Source organism: Rhineura floridana, chromosome 11 (genome assembly GCF_030035675.1).
Source record: "Rhineura floridana isolate rRhiFlo1 chromosome 11, rRhiFlo1.hap2, whole genome shotgun sequence".
Taxonomy (NCBI): domain Eukaryota; kingdom Metazoa; phylum Chordata; class Lepidosauria; order Squamata; family Rhineuridae; genus Rhineura; species Rhineura floridana.
The window spans coordinates 54,536,361-54,553,000 of record NC_084490.1 but is presented as its reverse complement, the minus strand read 5'-3'; the positions used below and the strand labels follow the sequence as shown (position 1 = coordinate 54,553,000).

Sequence of the window (16,640 nt, the reverse complement as noted above, 5' to 3'; positions counted from 1 at the left end):
TTCTCGTTACCATTCATTCTCTTATGATGGATCACGTTAACTTAATAGCCCAACCAACCCCACCTTTGAGCGGCTTCTGTATTTTGTTACAGTGCACTGGATGGAGTGGGGAGACCCGAGTTCGAATCCTCCGCTCCTCAGCCTCAAAAGCCCACCCTGAGTGATGGGGTGGTGGCGGCGGCGGCAGCAGCAGCAGCAGCAGCGCAGTTACGTCTGCCAGGCTAGCCAACCTCACAGGGTTGTTGTGAAGAGCTTGACTTGTGGAAGGAGGACACAAATAACCTCTGTTATGGGAGGTCATCCTTCTACTTCCATTTATTCTTGGTGAATCCCTTTGTGGGATCCATACTTGTACAATTTGCTCTCTTTTTCTCCCCTGTTTCCAACCTTAAACGTACTGCAGCAGAGCGCATACTTAAGAAACAGGATAGCAACTCATTTTCACCTTCTTGATGTAAATGGCTTTCCTTGAACACTGCTTGGCAAACATTTGCCCTGCTCTCTCCTCGTCTGTTACGTTTAAAACATGGCATTGCAAGAACATTGCAGCCTGAATGATTTATGCTGAAATGATTTGCTGTTTGATAAAATACTTGTGGGTGACCTGGAGTTAATAAGCTGTTACTGCGTTGCTTCCTCTGTTTGGAACAAGAGTATTTGGTGGGTGAGAAGGTGGGAGGATTGAGCTGTCTATGCAGTGAGTGCCTTTACTGCAATGTACACATGGCTGGCCACCAGAAGACACTGTCTTCCAGGTTGCTTCTGGATTGAGCCTGTGGTGATGCTCCTGGTTACAATGATGTCCCTACAGATTGTGGCAAACCTTCAGGAGGCATGATAACAAACATGTATGTAACACAACAGGTCAAGCACAACATTGTTGCATGTTTAGTTATGGCATGAGGAAAGTGATTTGAGATTTTGAAAGCATAATTGTAGTTTTGTTCAAAGAGGTCATCCAGAAATTGTACCACAGCAGATTTGGTTATTCTGCTGGTATGTGGTAATAGTTAAATGAAAAACCTGTTCCTTGAGTTGTGAGAAAAGAAGCATATACCTGTAGGATTCTAGTTAAAATGTAGAAATTAGCATTAAAATAAATGGCTACTGACTTCTCCAGGTGGTCTCCCCCACTGGTTCTTGTCACTTCCTCTTTACTCTTGCCAACTAGCATATCTCAATGCTGCTGATAATTGTCATTGATACTGTAGAAAATTATGTAGCCAAATGCAGCGATATTCAAAAGTTCTTGTAAGGTCCATCTGTTATCAATGTTGTATTTGTTTTTAGTCCAAAGAAGCAGGTGTGGTGGACTGTCCCAGAGTGCAGGACTTTGAATAACAGGCTCAAGTGACAGGAAGCCAGATTTTGGCTGAACATGGAAAAACTTCCTAACTGTTAGAGCGGATATAAATAAAATAATAAAATAAATAAATAAACAAACCAATACTGTAGGGAGGTGGTGGGCTCTCCAAGACTGGAGGTCTTTCCAGAGGCATCTGAACAGCTACCTGTCAGGGATGCTTTAAATTGGTTGCTGTGTTGAGCAGGGGGTTGGACTCTATTGCCTTATAAGCCCTTCCAACGCTACTATTCTATGATTCTTTGAAATATTTTTTTATGAATAATATTATTTTAGTTACTGCCTCTGTGTCAGTGATTGGAGGCAGGTTTTACATGTCACAGGTGACCAGGCAAGCCTGCAATTATAAGATTCTGAGTTGTCACAGAATTCTGTGGTGTCCATGCTATACCACACAAATATGAATCATCCTGTGGAATTTATCTAGAACCTCAGGCATAAATCTTGGATGAATGGGTTCTCATAAACATCAGTTGTCTTCATCTGACATTTGGCCTTTCTAGTTACAGAAATTGTCTCTTATACACAAGGTTGGTGTTTGTGACTGGATAGCTCTCTTATACAACAATCTACAGCAAGGGATAGATTCTTCAGTTGAAATGTCCAGGGCAATTTAAGTTGGTGTTTATCCAAATTTCTGGCATCAACATCCTAGTGCTGAAAAACACCAGCTTAGATGCTATTCATGTTTTCCACAGAATAACTTTTCTCTGTAGCTCTCAGAACTAGGAATGGGTGGATATCTGCTTCTAGCTCATCTCATGTTTGCATATGTTTACCCATAAGTCTTTTCCATCCAATTTCTGCCTTAATCTGCAAAAAATAAAATAAAAAATTGTCACAAAGTTGCATTTAAATACATATATTAAAATGTGCGTTCTCTTAAAATACACATTTCTTAACCTATGTTGAGTCAAGATTTGTATCAGAACATTTGGAAAATGTGAAAGCTGGCTTGGAACATGCAGATCAGGTCAGTTCCTATAAGAATTCATAAAGATCAAATCCCTCACTCCCTACTCAGAACTGAGCTTTAACCATTCAAATGTATTTCTAATTGTATTTAAGAGCTCTGTTCATTCTGTTTAGGAGAGTATTGAAACCCAAATCAGATGTGAAATTACTGCAATTAAGATGCAACAACCAGACTGTGTACCTGCTCCTTTATGGGGAGGCTTTTGTAAAATACCACATAAATGAGAATGCAATATTTTTATGCTCTTTTAGCATAGAAAGAAAAGTATTGTTTTTTTTAGCCTGGGGTCTGGGAATGTTTGTAAGTATGAGGTCGCTGACCACATGCCATTTATTCCATACCTGCAAATACACCCATAGAAGTAAAAAAATTGGGGACTACTCAGTAGTCTGCCTTCATACCATATACCTGTGATGCTGTATGATACTGGGCATAATTACTTCCAAGTATGTATGCATAGGATTGCACCTTTGGTCATTTTAGGTCACATTAATGGGAAAAATAACTGATTAACTTTTGGAAAGCATTCTTGCCTGATCTCCTGCAGACAATTCTTACTTGCCATAGGTATTTATAAGCCTGATTTATTAAGGGCCTAACTTAAAAATTGATGGATATGGGGTGGTATTCAGTACTAGTCCTACTCAGAGTAGACCCTTTGAAGTTAATGAACATGACTAATTTAGGTTCGTTAACTTCAATGGGTCAGTGCTAAGTAGAACTAAGTTGAATACAACTCATGACACCCAATCAAATCATAGAATAGACCCATTAAAATTAATGGTCTTATGTCAATTTATTTCAATAGGACTTCTCTACGTATAGCTTAGTTGGATATTATGCAACAGTTTTCTGAGGTTTGTCTTGTCATTTCAAAATATATGACTTTAATTTAGAAGCTTGTGTGAAAATGAAATCATATTGCAGCTGTGGATTTTCTGTGAACTGGTGAAAGGCACTGACTGAAATTACTTGGCATAAAATAAGAGAGTTCCCCTCTCCTTATTTATGAACAGCCAGTGGTATTTTTATATAGGCATATGGGAGGCCTGTCATATACATCTTTTATATTCCACTGTGTTTAGTCTGAATGCATAAGCTGTATGCGTAACGTCTAGAAGCCTGAAGCTCCCAAATTGGCTGTCTCGTTCAAACCGATGTGAAAAATTCAGCATCCTTTCTTCTCTGGTTTTTGGCCTTCGCTGTCTGCCTAGAATTGCCAGGTCATAGTGCTGCAGAGATAGTAGAAGCTACCATTAGCAGAATTCCCTTTCTTTGCAGTCCTTGAAAGTACAACAAGCCTGCCAGAGTCTAACCTAGCAACCCTCTGCCCATTTGGCTTTCCTTGCCTTAATAGGATTTATTTCTGTCAGTAGTGCATGGCCCTTCCTTTTCTTATCCCATGTGAGGTTTAGATCTAGATCTGTTTTGTCTTTGTTTCCATCAGCTATTGCTCCTCAGAGTTGCTTTTCATTCTTTTAGCCTTTGTTTCATGGCCACCTCCCATACAAACGTCCTCTTCCGTTCTGATACTTTTACAAGGCATCCAGGCCTTACGAAGTGTTTTTTCCACAGTCTTCTGTCTCATTAGCTTAAATTTCCTATCTATTTACCCTTATGTTAGGTTCCAATTTCTAAATCCTTTCTGCACCCTTCCTAAAGCCACTTGGTCACCTGACCTGGGCTGTTTCAGTCTATTAGTTTCTCTTCCTTCTGAATCTTCTTCTCCACAAAGATAGTTTTGTCCCTTAGGGAATAAGGTCTTAAACCAGCCAAACTGACAATTTTGCCTTCCTTTGCAGAAGGTTGACCTGCAAACATTCTAACAGCTTTGTTCCTGGAGGAGATGGAATATATGTGAGCAACATTCCATGCCCTTACCATTGCAAGTACATTACAGCATAGATAACTGCAGGACTAGCACTCTGAGCTATTTTTTTCTGCCAGATTCTATAGCCCCCTCAACTGCAGCAGCTTGACTGTGTAGGATTGTGCCCTAAATGTATCTATTTTATTATTTATGTAGTAGTTTGTATATATCACTTAATTATCAAAACCTCTAAGTGGTTTATATAAAATATACATTAGAATGACTGGTAAAATCAAATATTAAAAAGAAGTTAACTAAACATTTAAAAATGTAAATTAAAAAAGTGTTCACATTCCAAAATGTAAAGAAAATCTGTAGCTTTAAAAATATGTATGTCAAATATTTATGTCTTGGTAGCCTTTAGTGAGAAAAAAGGTTTTAGCAGGCACCGAAAACAGTATCCATGCAGGAAGTTCCAAAGTATAGGTGCTGAAATATCGATTCCTTACAAGCGTGGAACAAACTTTATGTGGCTCTTTTTAAGAATGTCAATTCTGTGTAGATCAAAGCAGTTGAGAAGGCATGCATGGGGTAAAATGATCCTTCAAGTAAACTGGTTAAGAGGTTTATATACCAATAGTAACACCTTGAACATGTTGCGGTAACCAATCGTCAGCTGGTACTGATCCCTGAGCAGAGGTGTTATTTGCTGACAGGGTCTCACTGCTGTCGGCAATTGTGCTGCAGCATTCTGTACTGATTGCAACTGCAGTTTCTGGATCAAGCGCAAGGGAAGCCCCACATGCAGTGCATTGCAGTAATCCGATTTTGAAGTCACCAGTGCCTGCACTACTGTGGTAAAGCTATGCCAGTCCAAGAACAGCTGCAGCTGTTACACCAGCTGCAGCTGATGAACGGTGTTCTTTGCCATCTATGTTACCTGGGCCTGTAATGACAAAGCTGGATCTGGAAGCATCCTCAGACTGCATACCTGCTTCTTTAGGGGGAGTGCAATTTCTTCCAGGTAGCCAGTTGACCAATTTCCCATCCTTGGGAACTACTCGTCTGCAGTGCATCTGTTGTGCTGGGCTTCAGGCTCAGCCTATTTTCCATCATCCAGGCACCTGTCTATACTGATGGTGCCTTGTACCAAATCTCCTAATGACCCCTCCCAGTGGCTTCATATAGATATTAAATGCTCTTGGGGATAAAATAGTGCCCTGCAGCTCCCCATAGCACAACTGCCAGGGGGCCACAGTGCTACTCCCTGGACATGATCATGTGACAACTTGTGATATGCGCCATCATACTTAAAAGTTCCTGCTACATAGAAAATTAGACATCGGGAAAGGCTTTTAACCGACCCCTTTTCTTACTAGTTTTCTGTGAATAGGGATTTATTTTTAGCAACAGAAAACTACTCCATCATTTGAAAGATCATTTCATCAGCAGCCTGAAGTGGTACAGTCCTATCACAAGTTGAGCAGTTAGATTTCAGTCACGTACAGAGCAATCCAACCGCTGGGCATCTGGCAGAGGAGGGGCCAGTGGAGGAGGAGCCGGCGGAAACCTCCACAGGATCCTCCTCCCACTTGGGAGCCACCAGACCGGCTGAAAGCCGGCTCCATCGGGAGCTGTCCTCACAAGACTTCTGGAAAGTGCTGGCTTTGGCCAATAGGCCTCTTGGGGAGTAAGAGCTCCTGTAGGCCACCATGGGATTAATTTTTTTTTCTCTGCCGACCTTTTGGCTGACAGAGTTTGAAGGTGAATCAGGAGGCTCCTGGCAGAGCCACATCTCCACCATGGTGTAGGGCTGCTGCAGGCAGAGACCATCGGAACCCAACACAGCCAGCAGTCTCCTGGCACCGCCTGGGATCTGCAGCATCCAACTCACCCCAGCCCAGTGGAACGGTGAGTTGGATTGTGCCCTTACTCATATGAGAAACCCTAAAAAAATCCTCTCGTCTATTCCTGTAGAAATGAGCACTGTGCAGAAAGGACAAATAATCTATAGCCCTGTCGCAAGTCCTCCCAGATCCTGGTTTGAGAGTACTATACACCCATTGTGAGAATTGCCAAGGATAATTGATAGTATGGAAAGTGTACACTGGCAAAAATAATGGAGAGGTCAACTTCAATTTATAAATTTCTGTGCTTGCTGAATTTAGGGTACATATCTACACCTATTTGCTACAGAAAGTTTCCAGTGAGTGTGATAACTGCAACATTTATTTTAGAGAAGCCTAGTAGGTAGAGTTAGCTCTTTTACTGGACTGGTATAAGTGTGCAAGATTTCAAGCTGCACAGAACACTTAATAGGCAGAAGGGAAAGAGCTTTTCTGGTTAGGCATACCTGCAATGGTGAGCTGCATTCAGGGTTCTGGGATTATCCTTCTCATCCAGTCCTGGATTTTTAATCTTTCTGACCAATCTGCTTCTGTCAGCACATTGTATAGTAATCTTTTTTTCTGCCTCTAACACCTTCATCTGATATAGCATCATGTAACACGAGGCTGAAAAAATTATTTACAGATAGAAATAGATCCAGGGGACTGGAGGATGCAGTGGGTAAGACCCCCATACAGGGACCTGCCTCTGTATTTTGCTAAATTTACCTTCCCTGCTTTCCTTCCTAATATGTTGTTTTTAATTTCTGAGACTGTGTGCTTGAGCCTGTCTTTTCCCTCTTCTTTTTTCAGACCTTGGCAATGGACTTAGCAATTTTTGTTTCTTTGTGAAAGTGTCATGTACCTCAGGCCGTAATGGAAGACTCACCACTGCTAATATTGACAGTATCTCTGTGTGTGACTCTATCCTAGAAATGGATGGTCAAAGTGAATCTAATTTATTGTTAGATTCTGTTCCAGAATTAGCATGTCTACTACTACAGTGTTCCAAGTGGGGAAAGGGAGAATGTAATCACAGCTGACTGTGTGCTGCGTGTATAGCTAGACTGGATCCTTTCCTGACACCACATAGCAGAATTAACACAATATAGGATTAGCGGTATTAGGGGGTCTTGTTGACTGCTGGTGCTGGGGGTTCAGCAACTTAACCCTTATTATCCCACCCCTGTTCCTTTTTACACTTATTCTGTGAAAGTAATGAAATGTTGCCATTGTTTTCAAATGTGTATTTTGAGGGAAAGCTTTTCGTGTTGGCTTGACTGTCGAGGAATTCCTGTGCAGGTTAATGAATTCTGGAGCACGCTGATGGCCCTGTGTGATATAAGAGTGCACATGCACACTATTCCTAATGGCTGTACATTACAGGAATACGTCATTAGTGGTAGGCAAGCCATCTCTGGGAAGCTTTTCTGCTGTTATTGAACTTTACATTGAGCAACCCTTGATAATGAACTTTAGTGTTCCTTAGAAGAGGGATGGGGAACCTGTGGCCTGTAAGATTTTGGACTACAACTCCCACCATTCTTGACCCTGCTGACTGGGGCTGAAGGGAGTTGTAGTCCAACAACATCTGGAGGGCCATAAGTTCCCCATCTCTGTCCTAGAACATAGTTTGAAAAACACTGCAATATCATTTCCTTAGGTACTGAAGCTTTGGGGCTGGGGATGATGGAATGATGGAAGGAAGGGCTGGATTGTCACTTCCTGTTTCAAGAAGGCACTACTGTGAGATCTGTTTGTTTGTGGTTATTTAACTTGAGTAATTATTTCATCATATGTTACTGTGCCAGTGCATTCTCTTCACAGTGCCTTATGATGTCACCTGTAAGGCACAGTACAGTAGGGCCCCACTCATACAGCAGGTTATGTTCTGGACCCCCGCTGCAAAGCAAAAACCGCTGTAAAGTGGAACTCATTGAATAGAATGGCATGCGATGCCCGAAAACTGCCGTAAAAGCGGAACAAGTGTCGTATGAGTGGGGCTTGCGTCTAATTGAGACCGCTGTATTAGCGAATCGCTGTAAAGCAGGGCCCTACTGTATAGCCTAGCTGCTGCTGGGCCATATGCACCTGTAGTCTTGCCCTTCTCCTTTAATCTTCTATAGGGGTGGGGAAACTTCAGTCTTCCAGGATTTACTTTAGTTTCTTCCAAAAACCCCAAGGTTCACTAACTGGAGCTAGATACAAAATAGCGGCTCCTGGAATAGTGGCTCCCCTCGGGGGAAGGGCCGCCTTGCATACAGAAGATCCCAGGATCAATTCCCAGCACCTCCAAGTAGAGCTGGGACAGATTCCCTGTCTGAACCCCTTAAGAGCCACTGCCAGTCTACTGAGCCAGATGGACTAATTGTCTGATTCAGTATAATACAGCTTCTTCTATGTCCCTATGTTTCCTACAGTGGTAGTGGATGTACATCTAGATTCTTTTTTTTTACAGGTGTCTCTGAGCAATTTGTTATTGCTGTTGTTAGAGAGTCAGAAATCCTTACCATCAACTGCAGATTTTCAGAGATCTCTCCTTAGTTCCCCTTCTGCCTTCCTCTGCCCTACTGGGTGCATGAGTTGGAAAATGCTGGCATCAGATCCAGAGGTAATGGGAAAATAAGACAAGGGCAAAGGCAACAGGCATAAGTAAACTATTTTTCAGGGTGTGGGGGAGACTATATGCAAGTTATTGGGGGGGATGAATATGAGTTTTCTCTCTGACATCTTTTGAATGGCTGTTCTGCAGAGGAAATTGAACAAAACTGGTATGGGTATCTTGTCCTTTAAAAAGCTGCTCTGTCCTTCCCCCGCCCAGTTTCTGTGACTAGCTGCTGCAAGAGTGGGGCACCTCAGGCCCGGAGCCCAAAGGTGACCCTCCAGGCCTCTCTGTCTGGCTCTTGGGATTCTCTCCAGGCTTATACCCGCCATTGACCCTGCTTTGCACCCTGACTGTTTTTGCCTGGTTGGAGCATGTCCTTGCATTCTGAAAATGCTTCTTGCTGGGTAAAGGATGGTGTGTCTTCATTGCTTTAGATTCATAGTTCCACCTAGTTCTGCCTTTGGGCCCCACCCCGCACTGTGGCCCTTGGAAGGTTGCCCTGAAGGGAATGCAGCCTTTGGGCTGAAATAGGTTCCCAATCCTTGAGCTACTGTATAAACTGTTATACAGCTTCCCCTGAGGAAGAACACAGATGTTTCGGAGTGCATTAGGCATTTTTGAGAAATTTCATAACCAGTTCTTCAAGAAACAGTCTTCATGCAGATTGGCTTTTTCCTTTTGCCATTTGTCAGCTGTGTTGCCGGGAAGTGGGAATTAACATTTCTAGCTTTTGCAAGTGGAGGGGGTGGAAATGTTTGGCAAAGGATGGAGTTAGAATATATAGAAATGCACCTGTTTTTGCACTTCAGACTTGTCAACTTTGAGTCATTTTTGTAGCACTTTCTCATGTGCAAATTGTAGAATGTGCTGATTCTTGCAACAACGCTGTGCTACTAGGAGGTCGTTCCACTTCCTGCTTTACTGAAGCAGAAGCTGGTAGGCCATGACTTGCTCAAGGCCACACTGAGCTAATGTTGGGATCCAGATTTCCCAGACCAGAAGTCCAGCTCATGGGGATAGAGCATGGAGGAAAGCAGCTAGATGAAAGGAATTTGGAGGAATATCTGGAACCTTAGGATAAGATGGGGTGGGGTTAGGTTAGAATTCCAACTCTCTGGATCAGGGGTAGCTGACTTCAGTCATGCATAGCTTACCTTATTTTATACTTGATTCCCTGTGGTCTACAAAAATGTGTTAAATGTACAGGAGCTCTTAACAATTAGGATGCAGTCAGTCTGTAGCCAATCTTGATTAAGACTAAGGGTAGAAACACACTCACTGTTTTGCTGGCTCTAGTGTGTCTCCACTTCTCTCTTCTGAAAATGGGGGCACATGACACTAGTCAACTCCACCCCTTTTTATTGTAAAACCTGGTGGGATCAGTTTAAGTGCATTTTTTAAAAAAATTCAGCTTCAAAGAGATTTTGCAACTAATTGGCAGATTAACTTGTTCCTCCTCCAGGTGTGGCTAATGGAATGCTTTGCTGTAGGTGACTAGCGTGTTCACAATCTAAAATGAGTCCTTGTAGGCTCAGATCAAGGCTCATGTCATCCATCTTTCTTTACAGGAACCCCAGCCTTCTTGGTCTACAGTCTGCCTGCCTCTGTTCACCTTTAGAGAGAAGAACAACTAACTAAATGTTAGAAGCGGGTGCTAATATTTGACTAGGTATTAGGGGTGTATTCAGTGCTGCTGTTCTGCTCCTGAGGCAGATGTCTGCTTGCAGAACAAATGTCTGCCTGTCTCCTTCCCCCTGCAGGGGAAGTCATGTAGTGTGAGTGGAACTCCACCTGTGCAACATTGGATGCAGTTTCTAGTCTCTACACATCTGAAATTTTGGGCATGAAATTCCACACCAGAGTGTGTAATTTGTAATTGAGCTTGAGCCCTGAAATAAGACTTGCTTTGCCTAAACTGCTGCATTTTATGAGTAATTGCCATGATTTGCCATGAGTATTGTAATGGGTTCAGCCCCATATGTGCTTAACAGAGCTTGGAAAAGTTACTTTTTTTGGACTACAACTCCCATCAGCCCAATCCAGTGGCTATGCTGGCTGGGGTTGATGGGAGTTGTAGTTTTAAAAAGTAACTTTTCCAAGCTCTGGCTTAACATATGGTTATAATTGCTGTAATTGCTTACATAGTCTGTTTAGTTTATAGCTTGCTGATTTCATAGTATGTGTAAGTTGCAAAAAGTTCTTTGAAAGGATTTCTTTGCTCCCCTCCTGTGTAAAGCAGTGAGTCTTTATGAGAGTTTTGTAGCAGAATGCAGAGAGATAAGGTGTCTGGGAAGGCATCCAATGCTCCGTTATGTTTGTGAACATAACGTTGCTGGAACACCATTTAAGACTTTATTGGTAGGTCTGAGAAAGACATTGCCACCAGAAACACCAGGGGAACACACCTGGTTATATTGACTGATTAAGCCAACTAGTTGTTGACAGAAGGGTTAGCTGGTTTTACTTGCTCACTAGCAGGTGGCACATAGAGAAGGCAGCAGCTAAGGCCATGGGAAACCACCCCCTCTCTGATAAGAAAGCATATAAAAAGTCAGGCCACCCTAGGCTTAGCACCCACCTCCGTCTGGAAATGTGGTTGAAGAACTGCAAGAATGATGTATGCCATCTATGTCATTTGGTGGGTGAGATGTATTGTGACATGTATTTCCATGTACTTGGTAACTTTGGCTCTGTAACAAGACTTTGAGTTCTAATTCAGTCCTTTGGTTACATTGAAACCTAATTAAGTAATCTTGGTACTGTCAAGGTCTTATACTTTGATGTTAAATGAGTACATACAGCAATCTTTTTCCTGTTGATTTGTATTCTTATTTTCTGTTTCTGCTATGATAGCTAAGGCCACTTAGAATGCATTTAAATAGTTGTAGTCTGCAAGATATGAATAAATAGTATATATTAAGGGTATTCTGCTATCTGAAGTCTCCCGATTAGAAAATTTCTAGTACTTCCCAAAACCCAAGAATCCTTGGGTGGGGTTTCTGTCTACAGTCCACCTACTTGTGATGACCGCTGTTGGAATCCAGTGAGTTTAGGTGAACTAACATTCAACATAAAAGGACTCTGAGTAGATACATGTAAAGGGAGAAAGCAAGAACCCCTGATCCTGTGCATTCACAGGAAAAAGGGCTGGCCTTGCCAGTATCAGTATATAGGCTATCAGTCTGAAGAAAAATCAGTACAAACAAGAGAATGAGGCTGATTTGAGCTTCCCAGAAGGACACAGGGGAAAGAAAATTAAGGTCTGAACATGGGCTGATGATACACAGTTCTTTTGGCTTTCTTAAAAAACATTGCCGGTTCTGCATTACTTAGGAGATACTGTTTTGCATTTATGTGTGTGTGTGTGTGAGAGAGAGAGCTGCTCTTCATGTGACATAGGAAAAAGCTTAACTTGCGAATCCCTACAGAGCAAGCTACAAAATAGCATTTAAATCTCCAGGAGATTTTGTCTCCCACTATGCTTGCTTATGTGGTTGGGCAATAGGGCAGCAGCAAGGGTGAGTTTTGAAGGCTCTAGGCAGTTTTTAAAAATGCTGATAATTTATTTTCCTTTCTTCCCCAGGGCTGGTATTTGGCACAGTCTGGCTTCAGAAACTGTTGTGCTGATAAATCCCATATATTCTCTCTCTCTTCCCCTTCTACACCTTCACACTTTTCAGAGCAACCTTTCCTTTTCTTTCAGGGAAGCATTCAATCTAAGATGGCATTGGGGAATTTTCTTTGCATATTTTTTGGCTGGGAAAAGAATAATTGGTCTGAAACAGCTGAGGTGCATACTCCAAGGTAGAACCTTAGCAGGCCTCAGCATTAAATAAGCACAGAACGTTCTTGGTGCTGCTTTTCCTTACCTGAGCTTTGAGCATCTAAGAAGTCATTAAAAAAAATATCAACCACTTAGCGTAATTTAGGACTCCGTCTGCATATCCTGTGCTTGATTTTTCTGGAAGCTCCATGTCTCATGTGGGAATTGTTGGATCAGAAAACGCTCAGCATATTATATAACATGTACCTGCCAAGGAGGGTAGCTTATTATACAGCAGCAGTTGTGCTGTGAATGGTGCAGCTGGCTTTCAGCATGATAGCTAGTACATCTAACAAATTAATCTGTCAACTCTTTCTTTCTTTCTTTCTTTCTTTCTTTCTTTCTTTCTTTCTTTCTTTCTTTCTTTCTTTCTTTCTTTCTTCCTTTCTTCCTTTCTTCCTTTCTTCCTTTCTTCCTTTCTTTCTTTCTTTCTTTCTTTCTTATCCTGGGAGTACAGGAGGCCAGGGGAAATATGTTTTAGCTCTGCAAACATCCTCCCCATGTACATCGGTCCTTCTGATGTGTTTTGTGTAATTTGAAAGCTTATACCCGTGTAAAAGTTGTGGTGCCCTTTCCTAAACATTTTAGAGTAGTTCATAGGAAGTGAAAGTAATGGGCCTGTGGTTCAACAAAAGAGTAAACTACCTGCTCGATACAGCTAACATTTGCAAAATACAGGTCAGACAACATAAGAAGGGCTCAATAACACCAGCAGTTCTTGGTTGTGTGTGAGAAAGGAGTCACTGCATCCACACCATACATTTAAGGCATGTTTCTCCCCACCCACCCCAACAAAGAATTCTGGGAACTGTAGTTTATCCCTCACAGAGCTACAGTGCCCAACATCCTTAACAAACTACAGTTCCCATGCTTCTTTTTGGGGGGGGAATGTGCTTTCAATATGGTATATATGCAGCCCACGTTACAGTTCCATCCCACACTGGCATTACCCCAGTTCCCAAGAGGGATGATGTTGGCATGAAAAAGATCAGGGAGGAGGAAGAGAGTAGCTTTTCTAGATGATTGTGGCATTTAATGGTGTGATCATGTAGTGATGGTCTGCAGCCAACATGGAAGACAGGGCTCACACTTCTCTTTGTTTAATTAAAAGCACTTATAAACTGCTTAGTATTTAAAAATCTCTAACCCATGTACAATATTTTTTTTAAAAAAAACATTAAAACACAGATACAACCTAGTCTCAATAAAACCCAATGGATGCAGTATAAAACATCTAAAAACGATTCGAACACATAAAACAGGGTCCAGTTTTGTGGGTCAGGGAAATCCTGGGCAAAATGATGTCTTCACAAGATGTCTGAAACAACTGATGATTGCTGCTTCACTTTTGACAGAGGGAAGGGCATTCCACAATACAGGGGCAATGGCAGAAAATTCCTGTTTTGAGGTCACAGCCCTATGATATCCTGTAGGGTGCAGTGCCACAAGCAGCATTTCCCCAGATAATCTAAGTGGTCTTACAGGTCTATACAAGACAGTCTTTCAGGGAATCTGTCCCCAGGTTGTTTGGGGCTAGGGTATATAGGGAGATATCATGACCTTTATAGCGAAGCCCCCATCTCCCTGCAGATGCCTGGTTAGCCCTCAACAATATGTTTTATCTATTATTGTATTTTTAATTATAAACTGCAGTGAGTAAACTAAAAAAAACTTAACTATGTCACTTAGCAGTCCTAAGGAAACCCAGCCTTCTGTGTTGGAGATTTGCACTCTGCTTCCCCACTATGTCAGGAGATGCTTAAAAATTGTGAGGGAGAGAGAGGAGCAGAAGCACACGCCACTTCGAACTCTGTTCTTTGAAATACGTGATGGATCTAACATGAAGAGCCATTTACAGCTGCACTTTTGAGGGAGCTCTGGTCTTGGTCTCTCTCTGGAATAATTCTTGAGGCATCCAATGTCCTCAGTCACAGCAAGGGTTTTCATGTTGCTTTGGGTTCATCTGTTTTGCTCCGACAGGCTGCAGCTGACTCATAGATCACTTCTGCTGTGCACATTCACTCTCGCCTTCTGGCAGATCAGTGCTAAAGTTAATCATGTCCTCTCTGTGTTGGAGAAATGAATGCCATGGTTTTGCATGTACAATATATGTTGGGATGCGATGCTCTCTTGATTTGCAGTTCAGAGCTATTTTTAGATTGTAATCTGCTTGGGGAGCAGTGGGTTCCCTGGTTTGCTTATGCAACTCCATCAAGCATCATGTACGTGGATGATGATGTATAATAATTTGTGGGGGGCCAACATATGTGCCTTGGGGGAGGTATGTCTTAGAGGACTTCAGGGGATCCCTGTCCCAGATTCTTATGATTTGTACGAGTATTGAGGTATGCCCTTTCTTGGATGGTTCTATTTGAGAGAACACTGTTAGTGAGTTACAAGTTTGAATTGTCCCTTTGTGGGAGAGTACAGTTCAGTTCCTGTGGGAAGACCTCAGGAGTCAATTCTAACACATTAAATTGTTGGGTGTCATTTTTCAGAGCCTTAGAGTAATGTGCTATCAGTGTTGTGGCTCCTGGCTCTTTTTCCTGTTTTCATCAAAATGAAATGAGGCTGTGAAGTCTCTGAAGTTAGTAATGGACTGGATGAAAGTGAATTAACTGATGCTCGGTCCAGGAAAGACAGAGTTGCTTATTGTGGTTTGTCAGCTGGCCAGAAAGCAGATGGTTGTCCTCAGTTGTCTGGGTGGTGGTGATGGAGATCATACTGGTCAAACTTCTTATGAAGGATGAAATCAGCAGTTTGGGAATGCTCCTGTATCTGGGCCTGCTTCTTGATTGCTGTACGGCAGCTGTGACCAGAAGTGCATTTTACCTCCTGTGGCTAATACACCACACATGTGCCTTTCTGGATGACAAAGAACATTCTTCTGTTCTACATGCCTGGATAATCTCTCAGTGACTATTGTACTGTATGTGGGGCTGCTCTTGAAGTCAATTTGGAAGCTTCATCTGGTCCAGCTTGGCTCTTGATAAGGACTGACAGCATGGAGTATATTGCACTGGAGTTATAGTCAGTTTCTAGGCTAAATTTAAGACGTTAGTGTTGGCCTTTAGAGCATATATAGCCTATGTCCAGGATACTTGCAGGGAGGTCTTATCTCACCAGAGCAGATGAGACTGTTCAGGTGCTGCCACCTTCTGAGGGAAAGGTTAGGTTAGCAACTACTGGGATGAGGGCTCCTTTGGAAGGGCTGTGGAACCCTCTACCAAAGGGGATTTGTCCATTTTTAGGCAGGCCATAAATGTTCCAGGCCTTTTTGTACTAGGCCAATGGGATTCAGATGTTTCTCCCTCCTATTTGTGTGGGGTTTTTTTGTTGATTTTAATTGCTAAAATTGTGGAATAATTATTGTATTTTATAGGGTTTTCTCTTGTTTTCTTGAGCTGTTTTGAAGACTTTTTGGGGGAAAGACTGGATATGAATTTAATAAGTAAAAGCTCTATGCATGGAAAGAACATGCACAGGGAAAAAACTATAGATGCTCATATGACTGAATGGTCCTCCATAGTATATATTTATTTATTTACCTATAGTTGGTTGAACATTATCAACTATCACGGTGGTGAACATAAAATAAAAATACCACAAATACAAAACTGTTCTCTGCACATAGTAGTCTGGCATGTCAAGGAGAAAATTTGGCTTGATTTCCTTTTCCCCTGATGTGCTGGCTTTCAGTGTGCAGGGACTTTTCTTTTGTGTGAAGGAGCATTCAACCACATGAGTCTCTTTCTGCAGTCTGAAGTGGTACAGCCCATACACAACTTTACTCCCTCTGTCTGATTGTTTTTTTCCTCCATTCTCAGAACCAGGTTCCCACTTCTTATGTTGATTAACAGCTAACTTGTAGGTGCTGTGAATGTATCCCTTTGAGTGTTGGTATTCTGAATCTAAACAAATGGTAAGCAGCTGATTTGCCTTGCCTGTTCCCTTGGCTTAATTAAAATATGGGCTTTAGAGAGCAAAGCCATTTTGTATACATGCTCTTTGGTACCTTGCTGCTGACCTTTTCTTCCATCTTCTCTGATTTCATCACAGACTATGCAGGCTGCGAGATGTCCCACAGACGAACTCTCCTTAAGCAACTGTGCTGTGATCAATGAAAAGGACTTCCAGTCTGGCTTGTAAGTTTTGGTTGTTCCACCATCACTCTCTC

At 42.1% G+C, this 16,640-nt stretch overlaps 1 protein-coding gene and 1 long non-coding RNA gene across 19 annotated transcripts in view; one reads left to right on the top strand and one right to left on the bottom strand.

The window, feature by feature from the left end:
• The window catches only part of NSF (N-ethylmaleimide sensitive factor, vesicle fusing ATPase), a 109,014-nt gene that overhangs the window by 12,486 nt on the left and 79,888 nt on the right, over positions 1–16,640 (top strand). For 2 of the 17 annotated variants that reach the window (XM_061592192.1, XM_061592193.1), the window contains exons 2-4: positions 5,905–6,060; positions 8,494–8,646; positions 16,523–16,608. In XM_061592192.1, the coding sequence (XP_061448176.1) occupies positions 5,905–6,060; positions 8,494–8,646; positions 16,523–16,608 (395 nt within the window). The other 15 variants (XM_061592199.1, XM_061592205.1, XM_061592194.1 and 12 more) reach the window with 14 other exon arrangements.
• On the bottom strand, positions 234–9,961 carry LOC133368081 (uncharacterized). Of its 2 annotated transcripts, none has more exons than XR_009758579.1 (4): positions 9,795–9,912; positions 8,546–8,628; positions 6,503–6,662; positions 234–2,176 (listed from the first exon to the last, which is right to left on the bottom strand). It is a non-coding gene; the product is annotated as an uncharacterized LOC133368081 (long non-coding RNA). The 2 variants fall into 2 exon arrangements; XR_009758578.1 differs by lacking the exon at positions 9,795–9,912 and adding an exon at positions 9,920–9,961 and having other exon boundaries at positions 235–2,176.